Raw genomic sequence first — 19,400 nt, 5'->3', positions numbered from 1 at the left:
AATTGTTGGAACAAAGATAAAATTGAAATGGTAATGAAAATTTTAGCAATGCCAGAGGAAGAACAGATGAAGATCAAGGACATAGCTAAATTTGTTAATATGTCGAAGGCCTCAATACATAAAATAAAACGGGATACATTCCCAGAAATTATTGGTGATCCCTTAAAAGAATTCTCTCTTAAACAAAGAGGGAGAAAAATAAAAGACACAGCAAACATTGAAAGGCAAAATATGGGCCTGCTAATGGCCAATAATACCTTCACAGTGAAGGATATAATTGTGAATTTGCCTTCAGGTTCGCCAAAAAATATTGGAACCATAAGAAAATATATCAAAAACATCCGATGGTCCAAAAAAAAGAGCTGGGAAAGAACCGGATCGCAGGAATACACCGGGATCAATCAATATTCGGCAGGTGTATTGCCGCATATTGCTGAACATCTCCAGAGAAAGACTCTATTTTCTCGACTAAACATGCATCAATTTTCATGTTGTACCTGTCTATGCTTGGGCACTACTCAATGTGAGACCATCAATAAAGGTTCCACCCTCAAAAGGAAAAAATATAAGTGTACTTTGCACTATAGGAATTTGTGGAGTTATACACTACAAAATCATCAAAGGATCATATAATGGTATATTATTCCGTGATTCGTTAATGGAGATTATTAGCATGTTACCACCTGATGACATCTTAGTTAATGATAATGCTTCAATACATAAAAGTCATCTAATTGATGCCTATAAAGAGAGAATAGAGTATCTTCCCCCATATTCACCACAATTGAAAATTTTTTTGGTCAAAAACAAATATAGGTCATTAATTCCCAGACCAAGCACAAGAGAGCACATAATAACCAATATAAATCAAATTATGCATCAATTTATTCCTTATGATTTTAAAAATTTTAAAATTATATGCAATAATATTTGGAGCGAGGCTATCGTGGACTACCAATTGACTAAAGTAATCTAATTATATAATAAATTACGATTAACATTTTTTAATATTTTAATTAAATAGGTACTACTAAGCAAGCAATTTCGTATGACTATGAATACCTTTTAAATATTTCATATTTTATATAATCAATATTCATGTATCAGTGTAATTATGAATATATTTCTTATTATATAATGTTTATATGTAACATACAAATTGAATAAAATATGAAATTAAAGTTATGTCTCAAATATGATAAAATAAAGTGAGAGAAAAAAAAAATTAAATTTTTAAAAAGAAACAATTTTCAAAAAAAGATTTTAACTAAGATTTAATAACTAAGATGAATATTTAAATTAGAGGTCTGCATTGGGGGCGTTTTTAGCCAAAAAGCCTGCCTACTCGTTATTTTGAAATTTATTTAACCCACCCACCTAATTTTTAAAAATTATTTTAATGGCTGGTTTGGCTCTTTATTAATTTATTTAAATGTATTTTTAATTAAACATATATATGCCATATTATGAAATAAATATTTTTAATAAATTGGAGTCGTCTGCTCATTTCGCCTGAAAAATATGAAAAATTTACCCGCTCATTACTTTAAAGAATTTTTCAACCCTCCCGCCACCCGCCCAATGTTGAAAATATTTTAAAAAACCCGACCATGTCTATTCAAAGTATTGGCGGGCGTAAATCCTGCCAATACAGACCTCTAATTTACATATAATTATTTTTAAAATTACTCTGCATAGAATATCTTTAACTAAGCAAAAGGAAAAAATATGATAACAAAACTTTTTATATTTTTTTATGTGTGACATTAAAAAAGTTGTTCAATATTTTTTTAACATAGGTTAATGTTTAAGTATGTTAAAATAAAAATATACAGTGAAAGGGGGGATATTTTTTACCAGATGTTAAAACAAAATAAAATGATACTATTATATTTTTATTTTAATCATACTTAAACATTAATCTATGTTAAAAAAATATACAACTTTTTTAAATGTCACACTTAAAAAAAATTTTTTATAAAAAAATATAAAAAGTTTTGTCATCACATATTTTCTTTTACTTAGTTAACGATATTTTATGTAGAATAATTTTAAATATAATGATAAATTATTCATTTAAGTTGTAAGATCTTAGTCAGAATCTTTTATTTCTGAAAATAGTTTTTTTCTCTCACTTTATTTTATCATATTTGAGACATAACTTTAATTTAATATTTTATTCAATTCGTATAATACATATAATTATATATAATAAGAAATATATTCGTAATTACACCAATACATGAATATTAATTAATAAAATATGAAATATTTAATGATAGTTCATAGTCATAAATTGCTTGCTTAAGTAGTACCTATAAATATTAAAAAATGTTAATCGTAATTTATTATATAATTAGATTACTTTAGTCAAGAGGTAGTCCACGATAGCCCAGCTCCAAATAATGTTGCATATGATTATAGAAATTTGTAAAATCATATGGAATAAATTGATTCATTATTTGATTAATATTATTTATTATATGTTCCCTTGTACTTGGTCTGGGAATTAATGACCTGTACTTGTTTTTGAAAACCCCGAAAAAATTTTCAATTGGGTTTATGTGTGGTGAGTATGGGGGAAGATATTCAATTCTCTCTTTATAGTCATCAATTAGATGACTTTTATGTATTGACGCATTGTCCATAACTAATATGGCATCTGGTGGTAATATACTAATAATATCCATTAATGAATTTCGGAATAACATACCATTATATGATCCTTCGATGATTTTATAATGTATAACTCCACAAATTCCTATAGTGCAAAGTACACTTACATTTTTCCCTTTTGAGGGTGGCACCTTTATTGATGGTCTAACGTTGAGTGGTGCCCAAGCATAGACAGGTACAACATGAAAATTGATGCCTGTTTCGTAGAGAAAATAGAGTCTTTCTCTGGAGATGTTCAGCAATTTGCGGCAATACACCTGTCGAATATTGATAGCTCCTGGTGTATTCCTGCGATCTGGTTCTTTCCCAGCTCTTTTTTTGGACCATCGGATGTTTTTAATATATTTCCTTATAGTTCCAATATTTTTTGGAGAACCAGAGGGCAAATTCTCAATTATATCCTTCACCGTGAAGGTATTATTGTCGATTAGCAAATCCATAATTTGCCTTTCAATATTTGCTGTGTCTTTAATTTTTCTCCCCCTTTGTTTAAGCGAGAATTCCTTTAAGGGCTCACCAATAATTTCTGGGAATGTATCCCGTTTTATTTTATGTATTGATGCCTTCGACATATTAACAAATTTAGCAATGTCCTTAACCTTCATCTGTTCTTCCTCTGGCATTGCTAATATTTTCATTACCATTTCAATTTTATCTTTGTTCCAACAATTGTATGTTCTTTTGGGTTTAGGAATGGATGATATTTGAGAATGATTTATATTTTCATTAATAGTTGCTAAAGAATTATTATTTGCAGAAATATTAGAATGTGATTGATAATTTTCCATATCATTCCCATCTGAGATTGGCAAAGAATAATTTACAGAAGTACTTGAGAGTAAAGGAGATGTATTAAAGTTATAAAGAATGTAGTCTACATTAAACATTATAAGATTGAAAATAATATTAAATTAAATATACAAAAATATTAAATTATGTAAATGATATGTGAAAAAATATGTTTTTTTTAAAAAGTTTTTTTTTTTTAAAAAGTTGTTTAAAATTTTTTTAACATAGGATAATGTTTAAGTATGATTAAAATAAAAATATAATAGTATCATTTTATTTTGTTTTAACATCTGGTAAAAAATATCCCCCCTTTCTCTGTAAATTACAGTGTTGTGATGATTTAATGAATCATATTGACGATTAAATTAAAACCCATCCATATAAAATTATAATCTTTGCAAAAATAATTAAAATAACAAAAGGAATAAATAAAAGAATAAATAAAAGAAATTTCAATAATGCTTTGTCTAAATTTTAAAAATTTTTGCAAAGATTATAATTTTGTATGGATGGGTTTTAATTTAATCGTCAATGTTTCATTAAATCATCACAACACTGTAAATATGTATCAGAGTTGAGGCTATTTATTTTAACAATAATATGAATTTCCCTATTTAATTTCTATTGGACCCTCATTAAAGAACCGATGAAAATAGGGAAAGAGTTATTATTTTTAGACTATTTGAGTCTAAATTTTTAAATATAATTTTTATTTCCTTTTTTAGCGCTTATATAGCTAATAATTTTATTTTGTATAAATATTAATTTGGATTTTATACCAATATTAAATCTTTTTTCTTTCCTAAGGTCCCCAAATTCTTTCCGGCCGAGGCCCCATGGGACTTTTCCCCCAAGGCTTGGCCAGTCCGCTAAAATAGAATACGATAAAAACATCGTATTTTTTTACATTTTTTAAGTCTCATATTGTTATTATCAGCATTCGTGCTCATTAGTACTTGAATGAAAATTTAGACCTGCAATGATGCCTTAATCCGACAAGTAACATTATATTTACTTTTTTAATTCGAATAAATTATCTTCCGATGTCGCAGGATAAAATTGTAGAGGTGAGTAAAATCGACTTCCTGCGGTAAAATTAACGTCTACATTGTCCCAAAATGGGCCGAATGGACTTCCTTCTTTGGGGTTGCAGTCGTTAGGATACCCTTTCGACTCGAAATTTCGAGATGAATGGCAAAAAGCTTGAAAATAAAATAATTAGGTAATAATATTGAAATTCAAATAATTAAAAAAAGATTTATTTTTATATTAAAAAAATGTAAAAGATTTATTCATATATGAGGTAGATAGATGGCGATCTTTTAAAAAAACTCCGATGCGCGTCTAAGTGCTATCTTAGAAATTTTTTATTATCGCTTTATCCGATCTATAATGCAGGATATGTTGGTAAAGCAAAATTACGCCAAAGGGATTTCAAAATTTCTACCATACCTTAGTTAATTAGGGAGCCAGTAGAATAGTTTACTTTTTCTTATTTGTCAAAATTAAATTTGGCAGAAAACTGCAATAATCCTGCGAAAAACTGCGCAGTTAGGGCCACATAAACCTGCTCCAGATATAACTGTGATTTCTGTCTACAGAAGGACGAAAAGTGATTGAGCAAGCTATGTTTTTTACAAGTGCTTGGAAAAGATAAACAAACTATATGGAAGTAAAGATAATCCACTCTCTCATCTTTTCGTCATCCTTGTTTATCCCCCTATGCAGTATTCAGATATCTATATGATCTGAAATTTCGCCTATTACCTTTAGCCTGTTTAATAAGTTTTTAATTAAGTAAATTGAATTGATGACAAAATTAGTCGGAGATAGTCTTTGAATGAAAAATGGGTAAACAAATTTTAAGCCAGACCCGAGTTTAAAAATTTTATCCAATTTTCAATCCCGGCTAGGATTTTAAAAAATGTCTATTTTACCCCAGTTCTGGTATTTTTTCAAACCTTGGTTGGATTTTTAAAATTTAGACATTATAACCCTTACCAGGCTTAAAATAAGGCATCATTTACCACAGGGCCCAATAAACATTTTATTAAAATTAACATACTTTTTACTTTTTATTTCATATTATAACATTACTTATTTTAATATGAGCAGAATATACTTAGAATGATTATTACAAATTTGTATTTTTGTTTGTTTTTCTGTCTTTTATAGTAGGGCATATTGTAGGTACTGCTTACCTTTTTATTTCATATATTTTTAGATTCTAGAGGCATGTCTAGTACCTATTAGTGTCCAATTGAGATTTCTTCAATTAATAGACATTTACTTCACAACATTTAGTAGAATTTACCCTAATTTATTCAACCATTTGCTTATATATTTTTTAGATGATATTTGATTAGACTTAGATTTTTACAAATAATATTTTTTTATTTTTTCTAAAAGCGGGTTTTGTTATATATATTATGGAAAAAATTGGTTTATTAATTTGTGAATATTGGGATTTTAATATATGTTCTCGATTATGAAAAATAGCTTACCTTATTACCCTAAACGTAAAAATTTATTCTTAAAACTTGTTTATCTTTAATTAAAATCACTATTTAATTTAAATTTTAAGATAAACAAGTTTTAAGAATAAATCACTACGCCTATCATCCCGTAGTCTAGAATTAGGATTATGTTTATGCCTTTTGTCGCCTTACGAAAAGGTGAAAAAAGGTGATTATCATTTAGGGCCTATTTTAATTGAATTTACAAGCTAATTACCATTTTTCAATAATCAACCAAGCATAATACTTTGAGTTTATGTAAATAGAAAGTATAAAAGTAAACAATTTTCTTAAATTCTATTAATTAAATATGGCATGCAGATATTTTATGCTATTCTAATTACACAATTATTAAATTTATATAGTAAATAAAGGTGCACATTCTATAATCAATCAAAAGGGTCATATCCTACCCAGACCAAATCTGATATGAATGATTATGATATTTTATTTTCTATTAAAATTATATTTTAGTGGATCAACTTGCCCATAAATACAGACCTCTTCCATTCAGTCTATAGAAAATATTAATACACATTCTCCAATACTAATAAATAACAAAGTACTACTTAATTTACGTTATGCAAATTAAAATAATAGAAACATTATCAGCACCATCTTGTCAGTTTATAAATATTTAAAATACTTAGCTTAAAGATTTATTTTTGGGTATTGGACTCTGATAAATTTAAATATCATTTTTAATTGTATGACTTAAAATTTTTTATATAGAAATTGTAAATTAAGAATACCAGCAAAAAATATGTTTTGCTTCTTTTTTAATAAAATAAATAAAATACAATTAGAAATGGAAAAAAATAGGCTGGTTGGTTAAATTGTTTTTTATTAACATATTATGAAATTCAAAATTTATTACAACATGTTTTAATTTAATATTTTAAATTCTCTCGCTTCAAACTTTAGGGGCCATTTTAGCTTATTTGTCTTTTTGATATTTTTTAATATTCGATATAGTGGACCCAAATCTATATAGAAGTTAATTATTATAAATTTAACTATTTCAATATAATTAGAGATCTACAAATCATGGACCGAACGCGGGTATATTTTTTAAAAATAATTTCGGTTCGGACTGGGTCGGGCCTAATATTTTTAAAAAATTTAGGGCCCGGCCGGGTGGGGCTTAAATTTTTAAATATGAATATCATTACATTTTGTCAAATTGATATATTTTAAAATTCTTGCAAGAAACAATATTTTTTATTTGTAGAATATTTTTTTTTACAATCAAAAAGAATATTAAATTTTCTTTTAATAAATTCGAACAAATTATTTTTATTTCGAGTCGGGTTTTTAGAGACAAATAAAAAAATTAGTTCGAAATAGGGCGGTCCGATTTTAAAAAAAATATCGGACGGCTTGAAAAATTAGGTCCGATGCAGATCATTAATAATTAGGTAATTTTTTTAGGGATAATATTTTGACAAATAATATAAAAGTTAAATATATTATATTATTTTTACCAATTCTTCCTTTTAAGTTAAAACTAGTGCTGTAAAGTAATTTCAATGACGTTACTTTTTTTGAAGAAAAGGAACGCCATTCGTTTTTTCTTCTAGGGATAACGAATAGCGGCAAGGCGTTTCTTTTTTGAGTAACATTAACGCAAAACGTTACTTAAAACTTTTTTAAAAAAATAATTTTATAGTATTATAAAATTACTTTTATTTATTTTTTAATTTTTTTTTTAATATATCATTTTTATATTTAATAATGTTGAATGTACAGAAAAAAATATAAAACAAAGCAATGATGAAAATACTATTTAAAATAAAATTATAATTAACATACTATATTATATTCTATATAAAATATTAATTAAAAGAAGAGAAATTAATAAAATAATTTAAAATAATATATTTAGTATGGTCGGCGGGGCTTAATGCCCCATGTCATGCAGTTGGATCGACAAATTTCAATTGATATTCTTTATCGAAGGTAAAAGCCTTCGATCACCTGTGATTAAACGTAACCTTTGCCCTATTGTTTTGAATAATTTTATAACCTGGGGTCAAAATAATCCATAGGTGTCTGAGACTACCGGAACAAACAAAAGATTATTAAGGTGGCTATATTTATTTGTTTTTGTATTTTCAGCTTTGGTGATGGAGTTGACAGAAAAAGATCTGGCAAAACGATCTACATATGCATAATCCCAAGCGAGGGGTAAACCTTGGTTCCAAAGGACTAGCGTCATTTCATCCAGTCTGGTTTGAATTTTATAAATAATTTAAGCCCAGTTTTTAATTCAAATTAACCACCAATTTTTATTTTAAATTTTCGTTGTTAGATTTTTAGTAAGTTAGTCAATCTAATTAATATTAAATCAATCAATGTATGTGTATAAATTTTGAATAAACTTTATATTTTTCTTTTTAAATTAAATGACCTTTTCGTAATTCTTTCTTATACTTTTTATAAAATATAAGGAAGACCTTGTCTAAATTCGTTTTTTGTATAACCTTTTAAAAAATTTATTATTTTAATATGTAAAAATGTAAATTAAAAATGTATATATATAGAGCACAAAATGTTAAATAAAAAGTCTTAATAAAGTGTTAATAAAAATAAATTTAATTATAAATATAATTTTTAATTTTTATCGCCTTCCATTAAATTATTATGGTGGCAGAATACTTGATAATCATTACGCTACCAATTGAAATAAGTATAAAAAGAATTTTTGATAATAACAAAAGAGATTGGATATATAAATTACATGAAAGCAAAACTATAATTCTAATACGATATGATAGACTTGATGACATGCAACAGGCCTGTGGACTTATAAATGGAAAGGAATATATTGATGCCAATGGGAGATTGTTTATACTGAAGGCAAAACAATATCAGAGGCGTTAAAGAAATTATCAATATTAATCGTATCGTAATTAAATAAATATATATATAATAAATTATAGTTATAAAATATTGATGTGATATAAAAAAAGTATAATGAAACCTTTAGTAAACGTTAAAAATACTATTATTGAATGTCCAAATTATAATAATAGTGTTGAAGCTTTTTTAAAAAAATTTGATAATATTTTTAAGGATCCACAATATTCTGATGCAGAAAGAGCTTACGCATTCACGTAAAAATTACCTGAAGAACAATACCTTAAACTAGAAGCAATATGTACTCTAACAGAATTTTGCAATCCGTCAATCGTTCTTAAAAGATTCAAACTATTACACCCAGACAAATCGTATATAACGTATCTAAAAGAATTTAGTGAAGTGGTACAAGATAAAAATGAAACATTCACTAATTGGGTAACTAGATTATGTATATTAAGTAATAAATGCAGATTCAGTAATTATAGTAAAGCAATCGAGAAAATAAAAATATTTTCAACTAATAAAGAGATACGTCAGAAAATTTCACATATAAAAAGTATAGATATATCAGAGATAATAAAAAAGGTAAGGAGATTGAGGAAGAAGAAGCATATGATAAAATAATTAATAAAATTGATAACATAAAAATAGAAGAAGACACAACGGAAATAAAACAAATAGAAATGCAGAAAGATAATCAAGCGGATACTGATAGAAGGATGATAAAATACGATGATCGCAATAGAGGGATAGATGCGGAAAAGAATAACGTATCAATGGAAGCCTAGATACGACAATTATCAAAGAAATAATAATCAAGGGAATAATTTTAATCCGCGTTTTCAAAACAATTTCAATCCACGATATCAAAACAATTTTAATTCGAGATATATTCAAATAATTATGAACCAAGATATCGAAACAATTATAATCCTAGAGTTTACGATAATGATAGGGGGTATAATGGGCCAGGACCGTATAATAATTTTACAAGATTTAACAATCAAAATAATTATAATAACAACTACAATAACTATATATATAATGATGATAATTATAAATATAATGAAAATAATTATAGATATTATAGACATCAAAAGGAATCAAGATACATACCAAGATACACTAATAATCTAAACAATAATCAGTCATACAACAACAGATATAGAGACAATAATAATAATCTGACCAGATATTCGAATAATGAAAATACCGTCGATATAAAAGAAATAAAAGAGGATAATAAAAATAAAAAGGAACACAGTTTATTTAACGTTGATGTGAATAAAATGGAAGATGATGACAAGGCAAATGATGCTTATAAAGTTATGGTATACCTTAATGAGATACCGATAGTCACGCAGATCGACACCGGGTCGAGGTTTTCAATATTGCCGATTAATATTGCAAGAAAGATAGGAATTAAAGTCTTAAATAAATCGGATACGAGACTCACTGGCTATGATGGGAAAAGAATAGAGGTGTTAGGAATTGTTCAAATAAAAGCGAGATATGAAGACAAAAAAACTTAAATGCGTATGTAGTTTAAAGTGACAAGATTGCACTACTAGAAAGGACGTGGATAAAAGTTTTCGGAAACATATAGTGATGTTAAATTACATTTGAAACAAGATGCAAAACAAAAATTATACCTCCAAGAAGCGTTCCATATAAAAGACTTGATTTAATAACAAAAGAATTACAAAAATGGACTGATGATTAGATAATAGAACCAGTAGATGAAGTACGATGGGCAAGTCCACTCACTCCAGTTTATAAAAGTGATGAATCACCAAGGCTATGTGCTGATTTTAAAAATACGATAAACCCTGTATTAGAGGACTTTAAATATCCGATACCACGTATTAATGATTTAATTTCAAAATTATCGAAAGGAAAAAAATTTACAAAAATCGACTTCAAAAACGCGTTTCTTCAAATACCAATACATAAAGAATCTAGAGATTTACTTACAATATTAACGCACAAAGGTTATTATAGATTTACGAGACTACCTTTTGGTTTAAAAACGTCATCAGCAATTTTCCAATGTACCATGGATAAAATTTTTGGAGATATGAAAGATGTCATATTTTACATAGATGATTTATTGATAACTGGTGATAATGATACAATACATCTGAACAACTTAAAAAAAGTCTTCGACAAAATAACAAAATATGGACTTACACCAAACTTCAACAAAAGTGTTTATGAAGAAGGAGATAAGATTTTTGGGACATGATATAGACGAAAAAGGCATACATCCGAATGAAGATAAAATCAAAGCCATTACAAACATGCCAGAACCAACAACAAAAGAGTTAGTAACATTTTTAGGCATGGCCAGTTATTACATAAAATTTTTGTGTAACTTTGCAGACTTAGCAGACTCGCTGTACAAAATTGTTAACAAAGAGAAGTGGATATGGGAAGATGTACATCAGAAGAGTTTCGATGATTTAAAAACGTTGATTAGTAGTCCGCCAACACTAAATTTTAACAATCCTGAATTGCCTATAGGAATTGCTACTGACGCTTTGAAAAAAGGATTAGGTGCAGTATTATTTCACATTGAAGGTGATGGTAAAGAAAAACCTATAGCATTTGCGTCGAGAACTTTATTGAAAGCTGAAACAAATTATACAAATATTGAAAGAGAAGCTCTCTATAATATATGCTGTGAAAAAATTTCAAGAATATTTGATTGGGACAAAATTTACGATAATAACAGATCACAAACCACAAATGTATATATTTTCAAAAACACTCAAAGAAAACACTTCAATATCAATGCGATTACAAAAGTGGAATTTAGCAATGGGAGCTTATGATTACACAATAGTACATATACAGGGGAAACAGAATTTAGTGCCAGATTGTTTATCAAGATTACCATTGACAAATACAGAAAACGCGATAAGGAATATAGAAAGTGAAAAAATTGATGACAAATTATGGGGCATCCCAATAAACTTCAATAGAATAGTTAAAGAAACAAATAAGGATGAAGAATTAATGGAAATAATTGATAATAATAGGAGTAACAAACCGATAATAAATAAAACGTACAAAAATATGGAAATGGAATAAGGAAAACAGAATAATAATACCGATGAACATGAGAGAGGAGATCTTACGTGAATTACACAAGGGACATCTAGGAGCAGGCAAAACGAAATTGTTAGCAAGAAATTATTTGTGGTGGCCTGTTATAAACACAGAGATAGATCAAGAGGTAAAAAATTGTGATTCGTGCAATAAATACACAGATAACCCCACACAAGATACAAAATCCGTGGGAAAAGGCAACTAAAATTTTTGAACGAGTACACATAGATTTTGCACAATTTGAAAATAACAATTTTATGGTATTTGTTGACGCATATAGCAAATTTCCAAAAATAACACGTATGAAGAACTTAACGACTGAATCGACGGTAAAAGAATTGATGAGAATTGTTAGTTTATTTGGAATATCATATAAAATAGTGCCGATAATGATCATGATATCAAACATATACTCACAGCACCGCATCATCAACAATCAAATGGGCAATGTGAATGCATGATAAGAACGATAAAAATGAGTATGAAAAGAAATATGGAAAACAACAAGAAAATAGATGTGGACATTGTGTTGGAAAATTTTTGTTCAATTATAGAAATACGCCTAATGGTACAACAAATATGATACCTAGCAAGTTGATGTTTTCAAGAACAATGAGATGGGATTTAATTAAACCAATGGAAGAAAATGAAAATATATTAATGAGGAAAATATCGAATAATAGAGATATATACACGTAGGATAAAAAATTTGGTACAAAACGTTTGAAGGTAATATTTGGGACAAATGAACAGTGATACAAAAAGAAGGAAACTTAACAGAATAGCAATGGACATCATATTAGCAACGAATGTAACAAAGGATAATACTGAAAAAAATTTTAGAGGGGGAATAAGTGAACAAGTTCAGGTTCAAGGTCAAAATTCGAAAATTCAAAGTCAAGTTCAAAATTTCAAAGTCAAGTTCAAAAGCGAGAATATGACTTACGACATAGAAAATGATTGTTATAAATAAATAAAAAAATTTTGTAAAAAATATATATATAAATTTTTGAAAGAGAAATGGGATGATCAATACAAACAGCAAATCAACAAGCAATGTTCAACCAACGACGTTTCAACAATGATGTGCAACCAACGATGTTTCAAAAAAGATGTTCAATAAACGATTCAACAAACGATAATCAGATTGTCAAACAAACAATCTCAAGATATACGAACAAATGACTAATGAGCAATTGAGAAACAAATAACTGAAAGTGAAGATAAGAAACTGAGGAAAGAAGACATTTAAAAAAGATGAAATGTTAATATATAAATTTTAAATAAACTTTATATTTTTCTTTTTAAATTAAATGACCTTTTCGTAATTCTTTCTCATACTTTTTATAAAATATAAAGAAGACCTTGTCGAAATTCTTTTTTTTATATCCCTTTAAAAAATTTATTATTTTAATATGTAAAAATGTAAATTTAAAATGTATATATATATAGAGCACAAAATGTTAAATAAAAAGTCTTAATAAAGTGTTAATAAAAATAAATTTAATTTAAAATATAATTTTTAATTTTTATCGCCTTCCATTAAATTATTATAACTGGTGACAATGATACAATACATCTGAATAACATAAAAAAGTCTTCGACAAAATAACAAAATATGGACTTACACCAAACTTCAACGAGTGTGTTTATGAAGGAGGTAAGATTTTTGGGACATGCTATAGACGAAAACATACATCCGAATGAAGATAAAATCAAAGCCATTACAAACATGCCAAAACCAACAACAAAAGAGGAGTTGACAATATTTTTAGGCATGGCCAGTTATTACAGAAAATTTTTGTGTAACTTTCCAGACCCGCTGTACAAAATTGTTTTGATATTGTGGATTGAAATTGTTTTGAAAACGCGGATTAAAATTATTCCCTTGATAATTATTTCTTTGATAATTGTCTTATCTAGGCTTCCATTGACTTCTGTATACGTTATTCGTTTGCGCATCTATCCCTCTATTGCGATCATCGTATTTTATCATCCTTCTATCAGTATCCGCTTGATTATCTTTCTGCATTTCTATTTGTTTTTTTTCCGTTGTGTCTCCTTCTATTTTTATTAATTATTTTATCATATGCTTCTTCTTCCTCAATCTCCTTTCCTATTTTTATTATCTCTGATATATCTACTTTTTCTATATGTGAAATTTTTTGACGTATCTCTTTATTAGTTGAAAATATTTTTATTCTCTCGATAGCTCTACTATAATTATTGAATCTGCATTTATTACTTAATATACATAATCTAGTAACCCAATTAGTGAATGTTTCAACTAAATTCTTTTAGATACGTTATATACGATTTGTCTGGGTGTAATAGTTTGAATCTTTCAAGAACGATTGACGGATTACAAAATTCTGTTGGAGTGCATATTGCTTCTAGTTTAAGGTATTGTTCTTCAGATAATTTTTACGTGAATGCGTAAGCTTTTTCTGCATCAGAATATTGTGGATCCTTAAAAATATTATCAAATTTTTTTAAAAAAGCTTCAACATTATTATTATAATTTGGACATTCAATCATAGTATTTTTAACGTTTACTAAAGGTTTCATTATACTTTTTTTATATCACATCAATATTTTATAACTATAATTTATTATATATATATTTATTTAATTACAATACGATTAATATTGATAATTTCTTTAACGCCTCTGATATCGTTTTGCCTTCAGTATAAACAATCTCCCATTGGCATCAATATATTCCTTTCCATTTATAAGTCCACAGGCCTGTTGCATGTCATCAAGTCTATCATATCGTATTAGAATTATAGTTTTGCTTTCATATAATTTATATGTCCAATCTCTTTTGTTATTATCAAAAATTCTTTTTATACTTATTTCAATTGGTAGCGTAATGATTATCAAGTATTCTGCCACCTAATAATTTAATGGAAGGCAATAAAAATTAAAAAAATTATATTTTATTAACATTTATTAACACTTTTAACTCTAAAATATTTAACATTTTTTGCTCTATATATATACATTTTACATATTAAAATAATAAGTTTTTTAAAAGGTTATATAAAAAAAGAATTTCGACAAGTTCGTCCTTATATTTTATAAAAAGTAAAAGAAAATTTACGAAAAGGTCATTTAATTTAAAAAGAACAAAATTTCCCTCTTTTTTTAAATGTCTTCTTTCCTCAGTTTCTTATCTTAACCTCCAGTCATTCGTTTCTCAATTTCTCCATTTGTCACTTGTTCGTATATCTTGAGATTGTTTGTTTGACCATCTGATTATCGTTTGTTGAATCGATTGTTGAACATCTTTTTTGAAACATCGTTGGTTGCACATTATTGTTGAAACGTCGTTAGTTGAACATTGCTTGTTGATTTGCTGTTTGTATTGATCATCCCATTTCTCTTTCAAAATTATATATATATATTTTTTACAAAATTTTTATTTATTTATAACAATCATTTTCTATGTCGTAAGTCATATTCTCGCTTTTGAACTTGACTTTGAATTTTCAAATTTTGAACTTGACTTTGAATTTTGACCTTGAACTTGTTCACTTCTTCCCACTCTAAAAATTTTTTCCTTTGTAGTTGTTTAGCCTGAGTCATATCTTTTTCCTTGACTTGTTCTTAGCTTGTTATCCTTATCGTCTAATCATTCGCTTGAACATCATCCTCACATTAGCTTGTTTATCTCGTTATTTATTATATCATTTTTTATTATATCATTTTTATTTATTTATCAATGTTTGTAAATATATATATGATCAATATGTCTCAAACAAAATAATTTTGGAATAATTGAAATGATAATGAAATAAATAATTTATCAAAATTATTCATAAGAATAAGAATCATAATTTGGAATATAGAATAATAGAATATTTGGAATTGTCTCTTTTCATATAATAATATTTTTATTTTTTATTTAATTATTTTTATTTTTAAATTTTTACTCCTTTATTTTTCAACTTAAAAATTTTTTTTATATCATAATTTATCTTCAACTTGTACTTTATAAAAAATTTTCTCTTTCTCCTTCCATTTTCAATACGATCTCCATATCATACTCTTAAAAACTTTTTCAACATCAAAATATTTAATCACCTTGCCTCTCTTCTTAATATTTGTTTTAATTTTCTTTATTTCCAAAGTTTTTTAAATTTTTTATTAATTATAAAATTTTTTATTTTATTATTTTCTTTAATTTTTATTTCATTATTGTCTTTAATCACTATTATTTCTTCAATTGTTATTATATGATTTATTTCTTTTAATTTATAAGAATTTATTTCTTTTTTAACATTTGGTATTAATATACATAATTCAATTGTTGACTTCTACAACTGAGGAGGTTAGATCTTGACTGAGGATGATACCGACACCGTTCCTATTGCTAACAATTCCATTATAGTACAATTTATATCCATCTCACCTTTTCATTTCATGCACGCTATATCAACTTTTCTCTTGTTCAACATTGATGCCAAATCTCTCGTCTTACCTTTAAGTAGGGATGTACCGATATTTTATATCGGAATCGGGCCGATATTTCACCCATTTTAAAATATCGGTTATCGGTCAATATAATAAAATTTTCCGATCCGATATAAAAGGCGTCTTTAACAAAAAAAATAAAAGGTTATTTTAAAAAAATTTATATTTAAAATCATTTATTTTTATAAATAAAATCGAAATCCATTTTTATGTATATTTTTTTAATAATAATAATTAATCAATAAACATTCTGCCATATTGTTATTTTTTGCGCATTCTGTTTATAAAAGTGTGCGATAATCTCTTTAGAATCTGTTTTTAGTGAAGCTGGTGATATTGACAGTAACCATCGCCGCAGGCTGACCTCTAATAAATTTAATTTTTTCTAAAAAGAAATCTTTGATATATTAATTTTAAATATTATTTAAAATATTTATTCAAATTTCATAATATATTTGTTTATTACTTATTATGTATATGAAATAATGTTATTACTTATTATATAAAAGTAATTTAACAATAAATATATTTTATATACTTTAAGAATTGCAATTGAATATAAACTATAACTGGTCATTATAATATATTTAAATGATATAAGTTATGGTATAGTTAAATTATAGATTTTATACTAATAAAAAGTATATTAAAAATTAAAACCATTGGTATCTTTACAGAATACAAAATTAGATATAACGGATCGGTAATTGGCCGATATCAATTTAATATCTGATCAGATCGGCCTCCAAAAGGTAGCATCGGCACACCTACCTTTAAGTGTACAAATATTCAAACTTGCTAATCTTGTCTTCTTTGCTTTGACCTTTATTTTACTTTTCACAGGATGGAGGTCTACACCCTATGTGTCGCTTGGAGGGATAGCCCTAGCTTTCATATTCATATTTTTTATTGGAAAAGTATCCTACTGTCCAAACCTGTATGGTATAAGGGTGTCATCTCTAAGCTCCAATATTTATCTTACCATATGTCTTTATACATCAGTTATCGAAGAAAACCTGAAAATCTTTATGTTCCTTACGAAGATTGAACCTGGGACCTTCTGCTTCCAAACACATCATATTGTGAGTATATTTATAAAAATTAACCTGGCCCAGGTTTTGTAAAATAAATATAGGTCTAAATAAGATTTGTAGTTTATTTTTAAGCCAAAAAATAATTTTCAATAAAAATTTTTTATGTCCACTCTGAGCCAGGTTTCCGGACTTTGAGACTACTGATGAAATTGGATTAGAAATATGATGTCAACATCAACTTTGGTTAATCTGACACCAGATTTTGGGGTTTATTAAGGTATATGTATTAAATAGTGTTGTTAAATAGCTCAATTTTACCCAATTTTTAGAAATGGATAACTCAATATTTTAGCCAGAAAAATCTGGTCTAAGCTTAGAGATTTTGGTAATAGATACTCAAACTTTTGTGCCATCTATGAGCAAAATCTTAAGGCCGACATATTTATCTGAATAAAATATTGAGTTGGCTGTTTTAAAAACCTGCTCAAAACTAGCTATTTAACAATGCTAGTATTAAATTCATAAAATGGCAATCATTATTTTCGTTTTTAGGGAAAATATATTATAATACTGCAATAAATAATGTAATATAATCTATCTTGATAAAATAGGATAAGGATCCACCACATACTTAGTAATGATAAGAAACAACTAGGATGCCTTTGATAAAAGTATCATTATTTTGAAATCGTGTTTTAGTTCTTTGTTACTTCCTTTTAAAATTAATTTTATGTATTACTTTAACAAATTTTTAATAATTGCTATAGATTATAAAATAAATTAAAACAATACACTTGATAATATATTACAATTATAAATGAAAAGTAAAAAATGTCAATAAAAATCAGGGTATGGAAATGAATATTAATTTGTTTATATGATTTTTTTTTATTTTAAATAATTTATCACTAAGAAATCATTTGACATTTTATTACAAATACCCTCTTTGAATATTGCTTAAACTATTCATGTAGTTTAATATGTGAAAACCATTTAGTTCATTTATTAAGCTTAAAATAATTATATTACATTTTTCATAAATTGATTTGATGTTAAATTTACTGACATAAAGTAGTTGAGTATAAAATTGATACTCCCACCCCTCCCCAACAAATAAATAATGTTTTATAAGTTAAAAAATAATAAATATATAAAAATTACAATCCAAAGAAAAAAATTAAATCCTTACTATATCTTTTAGATAAAGGCCATGCTTTAGGTGCAAGATGCATAAAATCTTTAATTAGCATTACTTTGTAAAAAACATTTAAAGGTTCTAACATAAAGTAGTGATCAAATGGCACAAAAATCTAATAGGTCTTATAATATTAATTAACAAAGAAAAATATGTACCGGTTTGTCAGAAAATAAATCGTATTTAATCCATGTGGGCAATACTAATGTTCTATTAAGCGTCTTAGCAAAATTTAGAGTGCCGAAAAATTGATCAACCTGATTGCCAAACCTTCCTTCATTTTTTAAATTTTGAAAAAAAATTATAATAATTAAACCCATGCAAGGGCAATAAATAATATATCCATTCTTGTCAACGTTATTTTTGGCTTCAGATGATGAAATTATAAAAATTAAAGCGAAAACATGTAGCATGGGATATCTAACCATATCAGAAAATGTAAAGATTAAGATTGTCGTAATGTCAATTAATTATTATTTTAAGATTAGTCAAAATTTTGCTTGCGTTCGAAGTTAGCTGACAAGAAAGGTCGATTTAATATATTATAAAATAAATTAAATTAAATTGATAAAAATGTTTGGAAAATTATGCTTTCTGTTATGAATTAACCAATAGATTGGCGTACGCAGCGGGGGAAAGGGAGGTGGAGGGGGGGGGCAAATCCCCCCCCCCCCCCAAAGCCAAAATGCAGATGCCGGACATATTTTTCAAAAATGTTATTTTTTATATTTTTATATT

At 26.7% G+C, this 19,400-nt stretch overlaps 1 protein-coding gene across 1 annotated transcript in view; it reads right to left on the bottom strand.

Moving 5' to 3' along the window:
- Nucleotides 1-19,106, bottom strand: part of LOC135931635 (GDP-fucose protein O-fucosyltransferase 1-like) — a 33,764-nt gene extending 14,658 nt beyond the window's left edge. The window contains exons 1-4 of the mRNA XM_065468875.1: nt 18,979-19,106; nt 18,821-18,936; nt 18,657-18,777; nt 4,481-4,667 (exon numbers count right to left, since the gene is read on the bottom strand). Of these exons, the coding sequence (XP_065324947.1) occupies nt 4,481-4,667; nt 18,657-18,777; nt 18,821-18,936; nt 18,979-19,090 (536 nt within the window). The 5' untranslated portion in view covers nt 19,091-19,106. The remainder of the gene's footprint in view (nt 1-4,480; nt 4,668-18,656; nt 18,778-18,820; nt 18,937-18,978) is intronic.
- Between the last annotated feature and the right edge of the window lie 294 nt (nt 19,107-19,400).

Source organism: Gordionus sp. m RMFG-2023, chromosome 1 (assembly GCF_954871325.1).
Source record: "Gordionus sp. m RMFG-2023 chromosome 1, tfGorSpeb1-WG-v2, whole genome shotgun sequence".
NCBI classification, from domain to species: Eukaryota; Metazoa; Nematomorpha; class Gordioida; order Chordodea; family Parachordodidae; genus Gordionus; species Gordionus sp. m RMFG-2023.
This window is presented reverse-complemented; position numbering and strand designations above follow the sequence as displayed.